At 42.4% G+C, this 22212-nt stretch overlaps 1 protein-coding gene across 6 annotated transcripts in view; it reads left to right on the top strand.

The window, feature by feature from the left end:
• The window catches only part of FILIP1 (filamin A interacting protein 1), a 103925-nt gene that overhangs the window by 56677 nt on the left and 25036 nt on the right, over positions 1-22212 (top strand). For all 6 annotated transcript variants that reach the window (XM_042819226.1, XM_042819218.1, XM_042819191.1 and 3 more), the window contains 2 exons: positions 4168-4341; positions 6898-7076. In XM_042819226.1, coding sequence (XP_042675160.1) covers positions 4168-4341; positions 6898-7076 — 353 coding nt within the window. The remainder of the gene's footprint in view (positions 1-4167; positions 4342-6897; positions 7077-22212) is intronic.

Raw genomic sequence — 22212 nt, 5'->3', positions numbered from 1 at the left:
GAAAGAGTTTGATGAATCCTCAGCAAACTTTGCTCCTGGAGAAAATGAGTGTAGAAAAACACTTCTCAACCTGTATGGCCTTTTGTGCTTCCCGATAAGTATTTCTAAGATGACCTGTTCATTAATCTGTCTCAATCAGTCCTACAGTTCAGTGGATCAACTGTTTGATAGCACTTGTTAACAGAAAAAACATCTTTATTTTCAGAGTAACCACAGTATCAACAGTACAAATATAAGCTTATCTTAGAGTTTAGGACAATTTAAGTAATGAAGAACTGTAAGGGAAGATGCATTTACTTTCTTAATTCTGCATCTAGACTTTTAAGAGCTTTTCTGGATATTTGCAGTTTTCTGGACTTACTCAAGTAATTTTCATTCTGTTGAAAGCTGTTGCAGTGTGTGGCCATCTCATGCCTGAATATTCTCTCTCATCAGCACACCTCCATAAAATAAAAATGGGCTTGAGAGAGGGCTTTATTGTGTCAAACACCATATTTCTTCAGCCAAAATGGATAAAACCTTTAGTCTGTGATGTACATACACCTTTACTTCCAGTTTGAAATCTCTTCCTTGTATTTGTCTCCTAGCTTACGATTTATGCTAAACTGTGTTGTGCTTTGGAGCAAGGAAGGGCCGTAAGTAGATATGGAAGTAGAAACAACTTGCCAGTATAGTTCTTCCTAGCTAGGAAGAGGAACCTCTCACACTTCTTTGCAGGTGTGTGTGTGTTGAAGTAGCCCAAGTGTTTCTCCACAGTATTATGCTGACTTGTTATCTGGGAATGGTTTATATCCTGAAGCTTAGTTCAGTGATGGTTGTTCTATATACATGGAAAGAAAACATTTTCTTATGAGTTCTCTTCTAGTTTCAGTGGAAAATTTGTCATTTGAAGAAAACATGAAATCATGAAAAATACAGTCCTGCAGTTTCTTCCATGTACATTTATCTTGAGGGGTGTCAGAGAGACTAATTGGAGTCTGTAAATCCCAAGGCTGGTTCGGAAGATAGGATGTAACTGTCCAGACCTGGGGTGGTGGCATGGCAGAATCTTTCAGTGCTGGGGCTTGACTCTGACCAAATAAAAACAAATTTGTCTCCAGTTTATTATTAGCATGAGATTAATATTAGTATGAGCAACCTGAGTGTCTGATTATTAGTTTTACAAACTGTTACAGGAACAGAGTATTTGAAAAGATAATGATAGGAACACTGATCAAGCCCAGAAAAGGCAGAATACATCTTATCATGCGCCTGTGATCCAAGTCCTGACTGCCCACAAAGGAGGACATGAGAGGGTGAGTGCCCATGGGCTGGATAATCCTTCTCTTGGGCTGCAGCAAGGGGCCTCTCTGCTCAGGGTTTCCAGAGCACTGCAGTGTGCTCTGGAGCTCTTAGAGATGATGAAATGAATAACTGGACCTGATCCTGGGTAACCTGCTCTGAGTTTCACTGCCTGAGCACAGAGTTTGGACCAAATGGCTTCCATAAAATTGTAAATCATAGAATGGATTGGTTTGGAAGGGACCTTAGAATTCATCTAGTTCCAACACCCCCTTGCTATGGGAAGAGTTGCCAACCAAGGTTGTCCAAGGCCCCATCCAACCTGGCCTTGAACGCCTCCAGGGATGGAGATTCACAGCTTCTCTGCACAACCTCTTCCAGTGCCTCACCACACACTGAGTGAAAGAATTTCCTCTAACATCTCCCTCCTTTCTTCATTCCAATGATAAGCTCCTTTTAAGTACTGGAATGTCACAATGAGGTCTCCCTAGAGCTTTCTCTTTTCCAGACTGAACAAGAACTGTTTGCCCAGCCTTTCTTCATAGGAGGGGTCCTTCCAACCTCAGCCATTTTGTTGTTCTGTGATGCTGTGGAAAAGAGTGTCCTTCAAAGCTCTGACAGAGCTTGGACAACCTCTTCTTTCTTGTTTAGGGGTTTAGTTCCTCTGTTTAACACCACACACTTCCCAGCTCCTCTCCCACTGGCTCCTGGGGACCCAAAAATGCAGCATATAGAAACATCTCTTAACTGGCAAATTTGTTTCAAGGACACTTATTCTCTCCTGCTGAAGTTGTTCTGTTTCAGACAATGATGATTAAAGACTAATGAGGCTGGAAGGAAAGTATGCAAAACCTGGACAGGTGCGAGGACATTCACTGGGAATAGGTTCCTCTGCCAGTGCCTACCGACACTAAATCACCAAGCAGTGGTTGTCTCTGCTTTGCCTCTCAATGTTTAATTACACCATATGGGGCCTGATAGCTGCAATAGGAGAGAATAAATTCATCCTCCCTCCCTCCTTTCTAGTTGAGTCTTCCAACGTAGACCCATTCTTGAGAAATGGGGCTTGACACTTCCTGTGCTTAGGGCCAAAATGAGCCAAGGTTTCAGCATGGTGCATCTTTGGTGTTGGTGCACAGGGCAGAACAGTGCTGCTCCCTTTGTCCCCATATTTTCAGCGCTCCCTTTGCACAGAAATGGCCCCGATCACCGCTTAAGGCCCACAGTGAGACACTGAGTGTGCCTTGGGACAGGACACAGATGGCCCAAAAACTGAGGCCAGGGTCCCCAGGTGCCATTTAATGGACTCAGTGGTAGGTGCTAACCAGCCAAGAAGATTGAACCATCTGCTTTAGGAACCCAATGTAGTCGCTGTCTGACAGCCAGGTGACTGGGGAGGGAGAGGTTTCCTATTCTCTGCCTTGCCAGAGTGTATGATGATTATTACATTCGTTCACCACGGAGAAAAAAAACACTCAGATTAGAAATACTAACCTCTTAGTTACGAAGACATTAAAATAGCTGTTATTTCTACAGACATATAAAAAAAATATAGAATATGTTCTTGCAACTGTCTCAGGCATTCCTAAAATAACTTTTTTTCTTTTTTTCTTTTTTCTTTTTTCTTTTTTCATTTTTCTTTTTCTTTTATTGTTTTCTGAGAGCAGCATACTACCAGGACATGATGCAGGGAGGTGTACAGGCATTCCTTGGGACTAGCCCACATAATTCATTTGTAGTTCTGACATCCTTGAGTGATGCTCTCTTCCACACTCATGCTGAAAAAACATTCTCTACCATTCCAGTCAGTTATTTGTATCTTGTAGGCAGAACTGCATGCAAGGCTTTCAGTTGCAGTTACAAAGTGTTGTACAGGGCTACCTTACAGGTAACTGTTTTCAACTGACTGGCATGATCTTTGCCTCACACTCATTTTTTGTTTATTTTCATATTGCTTTATTAAGGAAAGATTGAGTGGTCTTTGCCATTTTCTGCAATTGTTTCCATGCTCGTTTTAAAAGCAGGTGATTTGTAGAGCTGTGATGTCTCTGTGGTATTGGGTAAAGATTTAGGATTTGCTACAGCGATAACACCAAGTGCCATTATGAACACTGGAAAACATGAAGCGTTGGCCAGTTCATAAATCCTAAACAGTCACTGTTCATACTGAAGCTGAATTTCTAAGAGATTTTTCCTAAAATATCTGAACTTTTCCTTAGCTCTTGACTTGTCTCCCAGGCTCACATGGGTTGAGCAGGGGAGGGGAGAGAAAAAATGGTGCCGCACCTTTCTGCTTTCCATTGCTGTGGGCTTGTGGGAGATGCATGCTCCAAGGAAACCTGGGACATCCCTTGTGGATTTTCTTTCCAGGGGTTTTGTTTAAGCAAGCAAAAGTTAGAAAACTTTTTTTTTTTTTTTAAAGTATTTGAAGATAACTTATAGTCACAAAGTCAGGTAGGAGGCTACTTGGAAATATTTGATGTGAGGCTGTCTGAAAAATATTAATTCAGTCCATTTGTGCGGCTTGTTTTACTCATCCCCTAAATGCAGTCAGAGAACAGCAAGGGCACAAAATAAGTGAAAAAACATGTCAAGATTAATGATGTTCCTTGGCGTTAGTTTCAAGCCAGGTAAAAATCCATGGCATTCAAATGTAATGACAAGAAGGAATAGAATAAATAATGCCTACAGGGAGTGCATTTGGCTTGCACAGATTGTGTTTACTCTGATATCTCCCAAAGTTCTGTATTTGCATTGGCAGCCCAGCATTCTTCTCATTTTTACTTTTTCTCTGTATGCAGTCTGTATGTACGAAGAGCCCCGATTTTCCACGTTTCCCCTGTTGGTTAACAGATTGGCTTATGGCACTGATCTTCTATGTTACAGGCAAGGGAGGATGTGATCCACATGCTGAAGACAGAGAAAACCAAACCTGAAGTTTTAGAAGCTCACTATGGTTCTGCAGCTCCAGAGAGTGTGCTGAGAGTGCTACACAGGGACGCCATCCTCGCCCAAGAAAAATCTATAGGAGAAGATGTCTACGAGAAACCAATTTCAGAGGTAAAAACTTCTCAGTTTACATCTTCAAGTCTGTGCAGGGGGATTCCTAACCAGAAGGAAAATTGCATGCATTTTGTGTTTATGCAGAACATGACAGAGGATAATATAATGGTGGTAGAAATGACAAGAAATCAAAGGAAAATTGAATATTCTTGTTAACTTAACCTGATAAATAAGGGTAAATAAAATCACAGGGTTTGAACATAAACAGTCTAGATGCTCCTTAGGGCTGGTGCAGGGAAGAGAGAATAAAATCTTTGTGTGTTGCATTTCTTTTTTTAGAAATGCAGAATTACAGAAACATTATGGCCACAAGTTGTATCAGAGGAGGTTTAAGTTAGACATAAGGAAGAACTTTTTTCTCAGAGAGTGGTCAGGCACTGGAATGGCTGCCCAGGGAAGTGGTGAAGTCACCATCCCTGGCAGTGTTCAAGAGGCGTCTGTATGAGGAGCTATGAGATATGGTTTAGGAGCCTGTGGTAGCAATGGTAGCGGGAGAACGGTTGGACTCAATGATCTTGCAGGTTGTTTCCAACCTTGTGATTCTATGATTATTTTTTTTTTCTATGATTTGAGTTGGAAGGGACCCTTAAAGCTCATCTAGTCCAAATCCGTGGCAATGAACGGGGGCGTCTACAGCTACATCAGATTGCCTATAGCCCTGTCCGGCCTGACCTTGGATGTCTCTGGGGACAGGGCATCCACCATGTCTCTAGGCAATTTGTTCAGTACTTCACTGTGCTTATTGTAAAAAATCTTCCTTATATCCACTGTAAATCTCCTTTCTTTTAGTTTGAAGCCGTTTCCCCTTGTCCTATCACAACATACCCTGCTGAAGTGTCTGTCCCCTTCTTTCTTATAGCCCCCTTCAGATACTGAAAGGCTGCTCTCAGCCCTTCTGAGAGCCTTCTCTTCTCCAGGCTGAACAGCCCCAGCTCTCCCAGCCTGTCCTCATAGCAGAAGTGTTTTGTCCCTTGGATCATTTTTGTAGCCCTCCTCTGGATGTGCTCCAACAAATCCGTGTCTCTCCTGTGCTGAGGACTCCGCATCTGGATGCAGTACTCCAGGTGAGGTCTCACCAGTGCAGAGTGGAGAGACAGGATCACCTCCCTCGACCTGCTTTTGATGCAGCTCAGAATATTGTTGGCTTTCTGGGCTGCAAGAGCACACTGGTGACTTATGTCCACGTTGCCATCAATCCACCTGTATCGCCAAGTCCTTTTCTGTGACATAGTAGAGCACTAGCATAGTTCAGAAATGAATACCATCAGAGATGGATTTTGACCATAATTACAGGATCAAAAATCCCTAATCATATCTTGTCTCTTCACCACCAGGGCTATGAAGTTAGTTCAGCCCCTAAAGGAGATCTGCAGGACTTTAAGCCAAGGATTTAAACTCTTGGCTTAAAATCTAATCTGATAAATAAATATATATATAATAAATAAAGCTAGAATAGATCTGGGAATGTTTGAGGCCACTGTGAGTGCCAAAATAAGCAACCACTGGTCATGGTCATAGTTTCATAACAGTCCAGAGCACAGAAAAAGAGCATGCAACAACATGCCATACAACACACTGTAGCATCTGTCCAATTCTTCATAGTTCTTCTGTTCAGAACACACAGTTTTTTCACCAGGAATTGTCTACCCTGGGTGCCTTTATACTATTCACTTTCGTCGTGGTATCTTCTGGGATTTGAAGGGGTGATAATAAGTAAGGAAGGCAAAAATTAGTATTTAAGAGCATGCATGAAATACTGGCTAGGGGACCTCGGTGTACATCAATCTCTGTTGTGTCTAGGCATACAGAGGTTATGTGAGAGCTAAAATAGGGTGGTATAAAAAATTCCTAAGTGCACAAAAGATATCCTGGCTCCTTTATAAAATGCAATCACTTCTTTTTTGACTGTCACATTCAGCTTCTGGAAAGCTGCTTCAGTGCTGCCCTCCAGCTCTCCTATTTCCCCTGGTTTGCAGAGGTACCCTGTGAAACAGCAGCTGCCCAGTGAAGCTGGGGCAGAGGGGGAATCATACAGAAGGTGGGCAGGGCCTGTTCACACTTTTTATCTCAGCAGTTGTACAGGTATAACGTATAACTGTGTTGAAGATGCACAGTTCAAATTTCAGCTTTGAGCTTATACCTTATGCTACTCACTTGGGTGTCTGTCCCCATGGATGCACTTGAGCTCAGGGTTCAGATCCCTCCCAGAGATCTGCTGCTGCTGTTCCTATGTGAAATGAGGAAATTTTGAGCAGCACCTCATCATAGGAGGCATTCTGCACTGCAACAGTATTGTTTGTTACCCTATAACTACAAAAAGTCCTGTTCTTTGTGTACCCAAGAGCTATGCAAATGTTTATTGCAAACACCCTGTCCAAAGAAATCGTTATTTTTATGGGACAATTACTCCTATTTTTAGGCACTGTTTTATGTAAAGCGCAAGACGTAAAATTGTGGGACTCACATTTACCAAACATGACATTGTTTGTTAATAAATCAGATGAAATAAGCAGGAGACCTCTGAAACAGCCTATTCTCCTTTTCTGAATCCAGCTGGACAGGCTTGAAGAAAAGCAGAAGGAGACATATCGACGCATGCTGGAACAGCTCCTTTTGGCAGAAAAATGCCATCGCCGCACAGTTTATGAGCTTGAAAATGAGAAGCATAAACATACAGATTACATGAACAAGAGCGATGACTTTACCAACCTCTTGGAGCAGGAGCGAGAGAGGTGAGTGTCCAAGACAGTGCAAAGCACGCCCTCAATATCCAAACACTTTTAAGTTCAGCAGTGACATGGGTTGGTCCTTTCTGTGTTTAAATGGCGCTAAATTCATGTAGTCCATTTGTAAATGTCACTTCTTTCACGCTAGCGCTACATTATTTTGCAAGTCTAGAGCTGGAAGAGTACCATTGAACATTCTTTCAGTGTGTGCTTGAACTTAAAAATGAATTTGTTTTGTATTATTCATTCCCATTTTGAGTTCATCTCCTGGTAGCTTTTGAGAGATCAGATGTTATTTGTGTTGGCTAAGGTTTGGGCTGGCTTGTTCAGCTGAGCGGCACATTTTGTGAATGGCGGGGCACAGTGTCACAGCAGGAGGACTGGGTAAGGAAAACTACATATTTGGATATTGGCACACTCATGGCAGGGAATTTGCCATGCCTTTCACATTTAGGCTTATAAAGCCACAAACAATTTGCATTATTTTTCATGTTTTTGAAAGAACGTGCCTCAGGCAAGTTCTACATTCCTCTGGAAATAAAAATGTTCATATTTTATGGAACACATTCAGCCTGTGATGAACTGTCTGCAGTTGTATATCTAGCATGCTTGTGTGCTCCATTTTTTTTTGCCTTCAAGTGTTTGTCACTGTAAGTTGTTCTCTTAAGTCACAGAAAAGAAAGGACACCTAACTTAGGGGAAGAATGAGCACTCAGTAACAGCCTGAGTTTTTCAATATGAAATTTCATGCACATACCAAACTGCTTAATATCTAACCACAAAGTTTGGAAGAAAAAAAAACCTCTGAGAAGAATACTTAGAGCGAGTTGAAAGAAGAAATGCTTTTGAGGAAACCACAGTCTGATGGCAGACTATTGCAATAAGCCAGGAGTTGAACTGTTCAGTGGATTTCCTGAGCTCTGCTCAATGCCAGCTATGAGTAGGTGGCACATGAGCTAAAGTGACCGTATTTCCTGGTTTAGTGGCTGTTCTTTTTCTGATTCTTTGATTTCCTGTGTTGATTGGCAAACTTTAAAGGGCAAAAATGTGTCTATATCTTAACAATTTTATTCCCGTAAGATAAAATAAAAAATCTGCTGTCTTTCCAAGTAGTTATTCATATGTAATTCTCTTACGTGACATTTTTTTCACTGCGGTGAGTATCTGTGTATGTGTGGAGATACAGGCAACTAAATTGCTACAAAAGTAAAAGCTGTGTTAAAATACCATTTACGTTTCTCTTTACATTTAAAATTCACTTTAATTTGTCAGTTGTTGCCTTCTTATTATTCCAGTTCCCAAAGACCATTAAGCAGCCTAAGTTATAGACTGTTTGCTTTGAACCAATATCCCTTAATGAATTGATTTAGAACTTTTCTGTCTCACATTATTACTGCAAAGATATCAAGTCCTATCCCCAGGGGCATTTTTTTCATACTCTTACTGCTCTTTTGCGTCTTTTAAACTCCAATTTTCCCACACCCTACTTTTCTTTTTGGAAAAACAGGAATGAAAAGAAGAATTTGAGTTTGAGCTTGTATTGAAAGCAGATCTTCAAGAGCACCCAAGTCCCCCAGCTTTAGTTGCCGTTCCCTCTGTACTGTAGGTGAAGAATTGCAGTGCCTCTGGTTTATGCTGAGTGACAATAGAAACCTGATGTTTGCTATTTAATCCATGTTGTTCAATGCACTAGTTGGGAAAAATCACATTAAGTTTAGTAGTGACCAAGGAGAAAGAAGATGGCATGTGGCAAAATGCGAAAAACCAAGTGTGCACGTTCCTCTCTCCTTAGAGTCCTCCTCTCATGTCCTCCTCCCTCTGTCCCATGTCCACACACCAGGATAGAAAAGCCAGGGAAGATTGGAAACTACTCACTAGTGTGTAGTCTTGAACCACCTCTTCTTCTCACCTTTGCTTGCTAGGTGCACACAGAGTTCAGGATTCCTCTGCATTTTTGTAAGTAATGAAAACTGAAACAGTGTGGCTCTAAGGCTGTACTGCAAAAGACAGTCAGGTGCCTAGCTCTGAGCAATTCATCTTGTAGTCTTTTTTTAATCCAGTTTGTTGACAGCTTATTTTGTTCCTACTAAAAGCACTGAAAAACTCCTCTTGATTTTTAGTGGCAAAGGAAGAGGCCTGTGATCAGGACGGCCTCAGCAATGTTGTGGGACAGCAGAAAGTCTGCAAGCCTTCTGACATCAGGGAAGAGGGAGTTTCTTTTGGAGGCATGGGACATTGCTTGTCACAGCCATAGTGACATGTGGTAACAAAGCCTTGCTGGAACTTACTGAGGGTGCTGTGTGCAACAACTCATTGTGGCCTTCCAGTATTTGAGCTTATAAGTGGAAAAGGCACCATGGTTTTACAGTCTAGTAGTGATAAAACAAGGAGAATGGTTTTAAACTGAAAGAGGAGAAATTTAGGTTAGGTGTTAGGAAGCAATGTTTTACTCAGAGAGCGATGAGACCCTGGCACAACTGCCAAGAGAAGCTATGGATGCCCCATCCTTGGAGGCACTCAAGGCCAGGTGGGATGGGACCCTGGGCAGCCTGAGCTGGTGGAGGTCAGCCCTGCACAAAGGAGAGTGTTGGAACTGGGTAGTCATTAAGATACCTTCCAACCCAAGCCATTCTGTGATTCTATGATTTGATGACTTCCTGCATTGTCCTTGAAACTGCCGAGTCTTCTACTGCATCCCACAATCTGTCAGTAAATGTACACCTGATGTCTAACATTAGCATTGTTTGTATGAATGCATTGATATCACTTATTCACATAAGCAGTGATGATTTTAAGTTCATTCTTGCTTCTCCTGCTGTGGCTTCACGTCTTTCTTTACAACCAAAGTGTCTGCGCTCCCAGTGCACTGAGGCATTCTGCGTTTTCGTCAAAGGCAGAACTGAGAGGACTCGTTCTGTGCTCCCTGAGCAGTGCCCTGCTAAATCTGGTTTTAGTCAAACCCTCTTTTTGAAGTACACAGCCATAATTAGATCTGCTTAGAGGAGACAGCAGGACTATGACCCCAGATCTTTCCTCTACAAAGTTTCCTTTCAGCCTTTGCGTAAAATCATCTCCTCTCTGCCTCCCCCATCACAGCACCCCCAGCAAGGAATGCACTGGCGAGTCCCTCTGCGGTCTGTGATAATACATTCCTCTCAGCTTCAGTCATCCTGGCACCAGGATGCTCTTGGCTGCTCCACTGGTGATGTAATTCTGGGCCCGCATCACCTGCAAAGGAAAGCGATCCGCAAGCAATAAAGCGCACAGCCGTCTTTAAACAAAAAATGGGACTGTTGATGTTAGCAAGTTTTAGAAAATCCTCTTTTGTTTTCCCTTTTTACATTTCTGCTTTTATAGCCCAAGTGTCCCTTCTCCCTTTTCCCACGAGACGGCAGCACCAAGCCTTTCTCCGTGGAGCACTTGGGCATTTTTGCTTCCCTTTATTTACTGGACCCAAGCAAGTAGAGAGGCTGGGGTGTAGAATCACTTGGAGATTTTGTGTGTATTACCTTTCCAGTTTGCATTTTCTCTTGATTTTTATTGAGACTGAAATAACGAAGCTGGCAGAAAAACAACAGAACAGAACATCCATCAGTCAATTACTTGTTTAAAGAAAAATCAAGTCAAAGGTATGAAGTGTTCAAGGCTAATAAATCTGTACAGATTATCAGCTTAAGGCCAAACTCTGTGATAAGAGTAGCCCCATACAGAGATATTAGGGTGAGGTACACAGTGAAAACAGCACAGACTCTAACCTGCAACTGTGCAATCTGTTCCTTTAAAGTCTGGAAATTAATTTTATTTACCAAAAAAATTCTTATTTCAGTGCTATTTTTTTTCTTCCAAGAATTCTTAGCCATGTTCATACTCTGACTAGATTTTCTCATCTGTTGGTTATTTCTCTGTCCTGGTTTCCAAATTGTGACCCAAAAAAAGGGAAAGCCAGCCCAATGGGACTGTGGGAATTCACCACTGCCTACAGTAGTTACTCATCTTACCGCACAGTGCTGGCTGTGGTAAAGCACTGAGTCACTCTCTGTCTACTTTTCAGTAATTGCATTTCTAAACTTTTAATCTTATAAGGTAGGGAAAACAGTTTAATAACAGAGATAAACACTTTTTATTCTTTTCCTTGCAATATATTCTTACGATCACAGATTACAGATCCTGTGGTAGTCTACTAGAAGAAATAAATGAAAAAGAAACTGGCACTGACAAATACCATTTCTACACAGTTAAGTAAATGTGAAGGTCATCCATTTTACAGGTCCTGTTTTACAGCTCTAGCTGACTGCAAGGCAGCAGCTGTTATTCCTTGAGACTTACTCAAAGTTTGTGTTTCGACCAATGAATTTTGTCCCAGGCTCCAGCAAAATGGCTCCAAAGGTAATTTAAAAATGAGAGAACAAACAGCCACATTCAACTGTGAAGAAACAATGGGAAAGTATTTTGAGTCCTACACAATGCAAGGCTTGCCATGAGCTGGGAGTAGTCCAAATCCATCTCTTCACACTTGGATAGTCCTCAAAACTGTCCAGTCTTTCAGTCACTTCTGGAATTATATAAAAAAGCATTATGTGTTGTTTCAGCTATTCTTCCAAAATTATTACTAAGTAGGCACCAGCTTCACAGCCCTTGAGAGAGAATTATTATACAAAACTATATGTAGTTCATTATTGCTAGCAAGTTTGCTTGCTAAAAGCATCGATTCAAATGCTCTCAGGGTCAGACGGGGGGAGGGGAGAAATTACTTCACTCAAAATCTGCTCATGGACCCGAACACTGTCCAGGGTGCAATAGGTAACAGTTTCAACATTTAAGGGGCCTTTGGCATTTTTCAGAGTTATACTGCTGAAATAAATATCAGCTCACAGCTCCATTGAGGCCATCTTTTTAGGTTGTTATTTTTTTAGGCAAAGAAAACAAAATCTGAATTAGGGTCATGTTAGGAAAATTGCTTCCTCATTCAGAGATATTAGAAACAGATTTCAGTGGACATGCTAAGTTTCACTGAAATTTAAAACTTTTTATACAGATACCACTTATTTACAAGTATAAATATATGCTAGAATGGTATTTGGGCTTGAACATGTTGAACATTTGCTTTGTATTTAAATGGAAGTTTATCTGCTCAGAGATATGCAGAATGACTAGCAAAGAATATGTCATACAATGTAAATTAATGTCCCACAGACATTCAAGACTTGCTCACAGTTAAATAACTTCCATTAACTTGCATGAAGTACCTTAATTTTACACCTGATTTTGCAGGCTGTTCTTACTCGGTAGGCCTATATAGGAGCTTTCCTATCCCTAAACAGATGCAATGCTTTTTACATCTTTTTTTGTCATTCAAAGGCAGGGTCTCAAGTACCTTTTCCTTGCAGTTGTGAGAATTTTGCTGAAATAGTAGAACATAACCAAGAGCAGTGGTGAAGAGGAGGTAGAAAGAAGAGAACTAGGAGAGAAATGGATTCAAGTGAATCTCTGTGAGTTTGGCATAATTGACAGGGCTACTGACAGAGATCATTAATGGAAACAGAAACTGACTCAAGGTCTCACCTGAGGAGTTCGTAAGATCAAAAAGAGGCTTAATTAAAACTGAAATCTTAATGATAGTACTGCTGTTGGATACCTGAACAAGTGATTTTACCTCTTCATGCCATATTAGTCCTCCTTTCACACAGAAGTGTGGATTCTGAACAGTGGAGATAATCAATAGAGGCTTTGAATGAGGCTCCATGACTTTGAATTAATCCCAGTTACCTGGGAGGAAGTTGGGGCTGCTAGGGTGAGCTGAAGCCACAGGCAGGACCCTGCCTTAGTCCTTTCTGTGGTCTCATCTCCCCAGCCATAATTAAAGACACAATATTGGGAATGAACAGGCCCAGTCTGACGCAGCATAGCTTCTGTTGTGTTCTCACATCTATGTAAGTCAGCCATAAGAGATTTTTGGCAGAAGTCCTTTCTACTTATGAGTTTAAGTGCCAAGTACCACGAGGCAATAACGTTATTTAAGACCTCTGGAAAACACTGACAAATAATGGCTGGTAGATTATAGGCACAGCAACAACAGTGAAGGCTAGCAGTAATTAGTTTTATACTTGCACCATTTCAATTTCATTTCCTTTTAAGGCTTATACGAAGAAAAATCTTAATGCAGAATTGAAAAAAAAACAAACAAGGAGATGCAAAAATCCAAACTAGACTTTCCTGTGAAATTTCCAAAGTAAATGTAAGGAAAAAGGAATGTAGAACACAGAACGTATAATTCAGCTCATATTTATAAAGCACCTATGATGATAATACTGTATTGCCATGGTTTGTGTTCAGACTATTTTTTAAAAAATTATTTTACAAAGGCCCTTTTAGTTATAAGAAGATTGTTACAAACAGTGCCAAAGAAAATCTGGTGACCATTTAAAGACCATATCAAATGATGCTGTGATTGTGCAGCTCACTTGGACTGGGGGACCCAAACCCTGATGGAATTTGAACTCAGCTCTTGGAGGATGCCATCCCAGTCATACTGCCTCCTCTGGTCTCCTAAGGAGATGTGTTCCCACTCTTCCCAGGTAACCTTTTACAAATCACTTACATACTTTTGAGTTCTTTCCATACAAGGGGTGAGAATGTCCTGACAGGTCAGTGCCTGGGCATTCACATTTCCCAGACACAGGAAGTTACAGAGTCAGGGCTCTGCATTTCCTGGAAAGGGAAGACATCTCACTTGTTGGTTTGGTGAGTGGTGCCAATTTTCTCTTAGTCTGCTGCTTTTCTTAAAATGACAGAGATGGAAGGAAAAGTCTCATTCAAGATGAGCAAATGTTTCACTGAAATCCACATGAAACATTTTTTTCATTCAAATTAGAGAGAAAAATAAAGCTTTTTTTTCCTTCTTTTTCTTTGATAATTACTTATTGTATTTTTGGTTCAGCTATGGAATTGAAAAATCAATTATTCACACAGTTCTATTATCCAGTTGCTTATGCTAGGGAACGGTTGATAGTAACGTAGCTACATATGAAATGCCTTAATGAGAAGAGACAAAGAAATTAGCAGAAAATGAAGCTAAACTATGGCAGAGTGACAGCAGTGCTTCTGTGATGATAGCAATTATGTCATAGGTGAAAAAGTGTCTCTTGATGACAAGTATGTATATCACAGATGAAAGTTCCTTTACAGTTCCATTTAGAATGTTTATTTTCAGAGGAATTAGAAATGGATAGAAGTATTCTTTTTCATCATTTCAATATCAGGCTTTTCCTGGTGACTTAATTCATTTTAGAATGATGCATAGCTTTCAACATTTTTTCATTTTGCAAATGATTGAATGGAATACAACCCCGGTTTCCAAAAATAGAGGGTCAGAACACTGTCCTTTCTGGTGGAAGGGGGAATAAAGTGCTACTGCTTACAGTTGTTGCAGAGCTCATGCTTTGTGTTAATCCTTCAGTAGAGACACCCATGTCCTGGTGTGACTGGCTCATGTCCTCACCTTACAGCCCAATGGTACAACTTGCTGTTGCTGGCAGGCACTATTGCGTTGTGCCCATCATTAGCACACTGAGCTCTCTCCATCCAGCTTCTCTGGCTCTTAGAAAGTAACTAATCCATAAAAGCACCGACCTGTGTCTGGATTCCATGAGCACAAAGCTGGGAGTGGTGCAATTCCTTTGAAGTCAGTAGAGCTCCTCTTGATCAGTGGGTTAAATGAGACTCCGAGTAAGAACTCTAAAAATGTTGTGCGTGTCTGCACATACCCACAAAAGTATACAGTTAGAAATATGTAATATAATATATATGTGAATATATTACATACTATGATTTCTTCAGTGGAATTATGGCTTTTGAATAAGAGTTTGCTCTTCAGCAAAATAAATCATCAACAATATTTATTTCTTTTATGTTTTTATATAACTCCTGTCTCCATTTGTTTATGATAATAAGCATTTATGACAATCTTATTTTATCACATTTTCTATAGACAAATGATGTCTTTATACGTATTTTGAATTATTTTGAATCATTTTTTGGTCAGTGTTGTCTACTGATTCTGCCAAGGAGGCTGTAAGCTTTTCCAGACCGCTGCCTCTCTTGTTATGTGAGGCATCATTTGTACTTGCACCACTGCAGCATTTTGAAAAATAACACCAATTTGTAAGCAAGGATGCTCAGTGGAAGTCAAAAGTCAATAAACACAATCAGTGAGACCAGGACACATCAGTGGTGCAGTTATTCAGAGAGTGATGCAGAGGTGATGAAAAAAAAGTTGTAAGGCAAGTACAGGCAGGATGATAAAGGGCCTAGAGCATTTTCTGTATGAGGAAAGGCTGAGTAACCTATGTCTGTTCAGCCTGGGGAAAAGAAGACAGAGGGGGGATCTGATAAATATTTATAAATATCTGAAGGGAGGTGGGAGGCAAATGGATGAGGCCAGGCTCTTCTATGAGGTGTGTACTGATAGCACAAGGAGTAATGGCCTAACACTTGAACATAGGAAGTTCTGTACTAACATGTGGAAGAACTTCTTTAGGGTAAGGGTGATGGAGCGCTGAAACAGGTTGCCCCAAAAGGTTGTGGAGTCTCCTTCTATGGAGATATTCAAGACCCATCTAGATGCCTACCTGTGCAACCTACTGTAGGGTATCTGCTTTAGCAGAGGGGTTGGACTTGATGATCTCATGAGGTCCCTTCTGACCCTGCAATTCTGTGATTCTGTGAGGAGCAGCAGCTTATGATCCAGGCTTATTGTATGAGATTGACCTCCTACCTTGCAATGCCACCTTCCCTGCCAGGTGTCATTCAGCTGCCCTGAGGTGTGAAGAAGGTCCTGGGGAGGGCGTATGGGCTGTGGAGAAGTTGAGGGAAAACATCTTGCCCCTGTTTGTCACTGGACTGCTGTGCCATCATGAACATAGATTTCTAACATTGCTGTGAACATATAGCCAATAGGTCTAGAGTGATGGGAGGCCCATGGGTTCTATGCATCCAGACTCACAGGCTTACCAGTATGCTTGCCTGATCCAGTAACACTTTAAAGCAGCACGGAAAGCAGTGTAGAAAAGAATAAAACCAGGTGTGCCACTTCCTGGGCCATTAATTCAGCTAGCAAGTGCTGGTTCTAGAGGCAGTCCCTTGCAACTCTTCCTTCCAGTGGAAGCACTATGGCTCCCATCCATAAACAAGCACTGTGGTCAGCTCATGTCTCCTTGGTTCCCAGAATACGCCTCCCCATACTGTTGTCTGGTAAAAATGTGTTACCAGGCATCCCAGATAACCTGTAATGGAGATGTGGAACTTAGGTAAGATGACAGATCTTCCAAGGGTAGGAAGCAGCAAATTAGGGTGACCAAAATATAGATTTGTCCCTAGATCAGATTTATATGTAGAGTTTCTCCTCTTTCCTTCTCTGCTATAATTGCCTCTCAGTAGACACGATGCAAGCAGCAAACCTAACAAATGCATGAGCTGTGTGATTTAGCTATGTGGCACTAGAGAAATTTTGTAAGATTAAGGAATTTTATGTTATACTTCTCCCCTACCTCCCTATTTATGATGTAACTCCAGAACACAGGGGCAAAAAGCATGAATAAAGCTGTGGTTGTGAGACAGATATGGGGGGCAGGTGTGTTCTCCTTTGTGTTCAGGGCAAAAGCTGAGGGTCCTGACATGAATGGTATCAGAAGTACCTTCATAGCTCTTCAGACTGACAGTTGGGACATGGCATATTAAGATGTGGTGACAGCTGGGATTACTCAGTGCTGATGTTAAAATCTATCAGTCTCAGTTTAAGTCATAAGAGCAGCAGCCAACTACTCTCTTGCACAGCGTCTGAAATTTCTACTGAGGACTCATTATTTGATAAATCAGTGATTATGGAGCTCACAGGAGCTCATGTTTTAAAATCAGAAAGGAGTCTTTATGAGATGATTTATTTCTGTGTGTTATTATAAGTGCATGTTGCTTTATCCTTGTGTCAAACTGTGATTAAGGTGGCAAAATGTAATACAAAATATTGCAAGCAGTGCCTGCATTTCTAAGAAAATCTGAGACCCCGCACTGAAGGAGAGATCCTTTCTACTGACTCCACTTGAGCAAACTCTTGTTCTCAGGCCACCTGGCTGCTGTACAGTGCAGCCTGAGACCAAACCTGGCTAGCACAATGCATGCAATTACATGGACAATTATGCTTCTTAAATCTAGATTTTTAAGCCTCTCCACTTGTTTACTTGTAAACACTCCTATGCATAAGCTCCTGTCACAGTGACTCCAGACACTACTACCAGATGTTGGGGAAGGTAGAGTGCAGTAGGGATTGATGGGTGGACAGCAGATGGAAGGAAGATGATGAAGAGGTGAAGATGGAAAAAGATCTTATCTAAAGATGTAGCAAAAATAAAGCGGAAGTCATCGTATCAATCATTTTGTTTGGCACAGTATTACATAGGCACTGGGTCTTCCCAGAACTGGTTTGCACCAAATGATCATACAATAGTTAATGTAGTTAATTTTGCTCTGTTTATTTAGTAAAATATCTGAGTCACATGTGCAATACTGGAGATAATGATCTTTCCCAGATTCCAAAATGATACACACAAATATGATGAACAGTAGAAAAGCAGAAGACAAAAAATGTGCAAAAGAAAAACAAAGCCAGAATCGCTTTTGTTAAACTTTTGGATCATGCTTCCATAAAAGGCAGCAAATCCTGGTGTAGGGCAATTCTCGTGCTGCAAAGAGAAAAAGAATTTTAAATCTAAGCAGCATTACATATTTAGAAAGATCTGGGGAGTAATAAAAAAGCCCGTGTGTGAATGTGTGTGCATGTGTGTGCGTGCATGGCTTTTTTAACAGCTGCATGGAACAACCTGTTTTAAATAAGAACAAAGGTGAACAAAGCCAGTTGTCAGTGTAGCTCACCAAATTAAGTTCTTAGTGTGCATGACGTAAGCCGTATAAAATATATTGCTTGAGATATAACAGCACGGAGTCCAACTCGAAATCTTTTTTCTCAGGCTTTTCCCACAAAGTCATGTTTCAAGAATTTGTTACCTCTATCTTCATTATTTATTTGTGTTCAGAAGGCACAAGGTATCATCTTTAGCAGCAAATTAATATCAGCCTCTGCTCTCCGTCAATATTTGGAGTTTTCACGTTCTATCAAAGTGGCACTGAATTTGTATCTCTTAAGCTCAGAGCAGGCAATTGCATAAATAGAAAGTGGAGGACAGGTTTGACTTAACCAGATGAGTTTGACTTACCAAAATGAAAAAGTGAAAAGTGATGGAAAGTTTTCAGTTTGGGGTTTTATAAACAAAAATTTCAGTCTGGCAAGCTGCAGAGGGTACTTTTCTGTGTGTGTAAGCACAAACCAGGTGTTTTGTTTTGCACAAACAGAAATATTTGGGCTTTTTGCAACATATTAGAAAACTTGGAGGGAGTTGCAAGGGCTGCCTTCCTCATAAATGTTACATATGTTGCTACACTGAAGATAAAGAGCCAACAGAGAATAGGGGAGTCCCTGGAAGGATTACAAAGCCCCGCTTACAGAAAATTTTATAATAAGGCTATCGTTGGTTACAAGCCTCTACAATCTACAAGAAAAATCCATTGCTGTGCACAGTTCAGTGCATTTTAAAGAGAGCAACGTGTCAAAGAAATGTGTAGGCTATTAGCGCATCATTAAATAGTTAAACCAATTCCATCTTTTGCTTCCCAGTTACTCTCCTTTATAGCAGAGAGCCAGATGCACAGTGCAATTTCTGACTTTCAGAGATGCACAGTGCAATTTCTGACTTTCGGGGGTGAGCAGGAATTTGGAATTCCTATCTATTCAATCTCCTGCTTTTTTTTTTTTTTTTTTTTTTTTTGTGATTTTCTTATCTGGTCCTACAATGTTACAATTACTGCTTTATTCGGGAACGCAGTTCTTGGACAGTATCTTCCCAGTGAAAAAAAAGCTGTGGAGGTTGAAGGTCTAGCTGGCCTTCACTGTGACATCCTACAAGATGTCTTCTGTACCTCAAGTGCTGCTGTTGTCTTGGGTACCAGGAGGGGTTGGCCTGGTGATGGTGCAAACATAGCTAGTGCAGACTGTAGGTATGCCACTACTGTGCTCTGCTTTCTCTGCACTGTCTTGCACTGTCGGCTCACATCCAGACAACTTCTGTGTCTGCATCTCATTTCATGTGCTTTTATTTCTGAGTTAGAGAGTAAGCTGGAGAAGCTGGTGGTCAGTCCTAAGTGCCTTCTCAGGATTGCTGATGGTCACAGGTGTCAGTGGTGACTGCCTTGAGGCAACATGCATGGTGTACGTCACCTTGTCTCTGTGATCTGACCTAATCAAGATCTCTTTCAGCATGAAGCTGGTCAGGCCCTAAACAGATTGCCCAGAGAGTCTTTGATGTCTCCATCCACAAAGGTCTTTAAGACTCAAGTGGAGCAGGCTGTGTGCCAGCTGCTCTGACTGAGCCTGCTCTCAGCCCATGCCTGGATTAGACATCTCCAGAGTCCACTCTGACCTCAATCAGTCAGTTTTAGAATTTGGCACCATCATTGGTGTCCTTGTGACTCTGCTTACACCAGGGTGATGGTGGCTAAGACTGGAACAGGCTTTGAGCCATACTCTGGGTATTACCTTTAATGTGTCCCTTACTAGGTTGCCTAGAAAGGACGTTAGTAGTGCCTTCAATCACCTTCTGATCTTCTTATAGCATACTATTGTTCTGGCTGCTGATTTTTTGCTGCCAAATTGGTGACAGATAAAGATAACACCTTGAGATGTGTGGTACAGACAGGAGTCAAATGGCTGCTGTGAGTGGTCAGATTTTTTAAGATGGTCTGAACCTGCAGTGGCTTTCCCATCTTTAAGTCATATCTGTACAAAACTGGCTGCTATGGACACACAGCTCCTCTGTTAATACAAATATTGAGTAAGAATCCTCTTGACATCCCTGGAATGGAAGAAAGAAGAGCTAGGGCAGACAGAAAGGGACACCTATGAAGGCTGTGAATTTGGAAGAGGTGAGGGCTGGAAATGGAGTAGAGTGGTGAGGAGGAGGCCAGGACTGAGCAGTGGGTGCTGTGGGACTGTGACAGTTGTGCAGGGAGTGCAGAGACTGCAGCCAGCCAGGTCTGGGTCTGAGCCAGGAGCAGCAGCAGTGGAGCAAATCCTCTGCCAGCAGGTAGCTAGCTCTGAAACCTGCTTTCAGAGTGCTCAGTGCTTCTGGGAGCAGGTTGCCTTGAGGCTGCCCTCCCGCTACTGCTGCCAATTATTTTGAAACTCGTGCCACAGACTTTTATGTAGGTGATCTACAGGGTCAAAACACTGTGATCCCTCTACATGCCACATTGTTCTATTTCAATAGTGAATATTTATTTTAGTGTTTTTCATTGTGTATGTGTAGTTTTCCCTTGTAAAAGAATGTGTAGCTCTACCAGAACAGATAGTAGGTCTGCAAAAGCAAACATGTAAGGACAGGGTAAGTAGATTAAGCAGAACATTTGTCTGCTTGAGGCATGTAGGTTGTGGTAATTTCTAATTGTATAATCAAATGTGGGTATTGTGCAGAAACTTTCCTGTGACACTAAAGTGACAGAAATATCTTGGGATGCATCAGCTTTGCATACAGGAGGTGTCAATTTCTCTGTAGCAGAGATTCTAGAAAGTTGCTTCATTCTAGAAAGTGTTTAGTTCATGAAATTAGGGTAGAATGGAAAGGGAGAGCGTGATTCAGGCTGATGTGTGTTTCCCTGGAAAATGTGACTTGACCCCTGTTGAGCTCATGTGACACATTTCCTCCATGGCACTTGTAAAGTCACACGAAGCTGATTTACATGGATAACGAAGTTTTTACGCTGAGCATAACTCCCATTTTTGGCAGCTTGTTGGAGCTGGGGCTTGGATGTGCCAGGGTTCAGAGGCAGACAGGGCTGGGACCCAACTGTCGTGTCCTAAGTACCCTGCAGCCAGTGTCCCCAGCAGCCCCCACCCCTTGGAGTTTCTGTTTCCTACTCAGAAACCTTCAACTGTGCCCAGCAGCCTGATGGGCATGCGGAAAATAGGGCCTCGAACTGTGAGCATAGAATCAATTGTCAAGCACCTGCTTTGCAAATGAACGCTGCTCAGCCAGCATACTGACAAGGGCAAGGGTCCTAAGGAAAAGTAGTGAAAGGAATTGAATAGTTTCCCCAAATTGTAAATGCACGCTGGCCCATTTTTGTGGATAATTGTATTTGATGTGATATGCTTTCAGCGGTTTGGGGTAGCAGAGGCTTCCCAAGAGTAGGAGGTGAGCAGTGAGAAGGGGAAGAGTAAAAAATAAAAGAGAAGGAGAAGGGGAGTGAGAAGAGCAGAGTGGTTTCCAGTTCTCCTGCTGAGGCTGGACAAGTGACTGTGGCCAATGGATGGAACTATCAGGAAAACTGAGGGAATCCCCAAATCCCTTTGTGTCACTTTGGGAACAAAAAGGGCGATTGAAGACATTTTATCACAGGGATCTGGCAGAATGGTGCTTTCAGACCTCATACACGATCTCGGTTGGCCTTACTGCTATGCACGATTTTCCCAAACCAAATATGCACGTGCACCAAATCCCCAGAGGGTTTCTTCATGCCTCCGTGCCTCCATCACCTGCTCTGCAGCTCAGCCCCGTTCCGATGGAACGCGTGGACTGAATCGAGGAACCTCTCCTGTGCACAGCAGCTCAGCTCGGGGCAAGTAGCACCCTCCGACATCACATGAGCGCTTTTCCATCGCTCGCCTACGACCTGCCCGTCCGGCGGGTCTGCGAACTCCTCCGCACAGACTTCTGGCAGGGGGGCCTGGAGCGCGGCCCGCGTTGCTACGGGCGTCCTCGAGCTCAGCCCCGGCCCCAGGCGGGCTCCTCCACACGCCCGCCGCCGTGCCTCCCGCAGCCCGCCCGGAGCCCACCATGGGGGCGGGCAGGGCGGCCCCCTCCCCTCGCAGCCCCCCTGCTCCCGCCGTCGCCCCGCGGCCGCCGCCCCGGCCCCGCGGCACGGCCGCCGCCTCCCCGCTCCACCCCTTCTCTGCCCCGGCCGGCGCCGCGGCCCTCCGCGAGCGGCACGGCGGGGACGCGGCGGGGACACGGGGAGACCTGAGCCACGGCTCCGTCCCGCC

Source organism: Centrocercus urophasianus, unplaced genomic scaffold (assembly GCF_019232065.1).
Source record: "Centrocercus urophasianus isolate 14NV4802_14NV808 unplaced genomic scaffold, USGS_Curo_1.0 seq_10, whole genome shotgun sequence".
NCBI lineage: Eukaryota > Metazoa > Chordata > Aves > Galliformes > Phasianidae > Centrocercus > Centrocercus urophasianus.
This window is presented reverse-complemented; position numbering and strand designations above follow the sequence as displayed.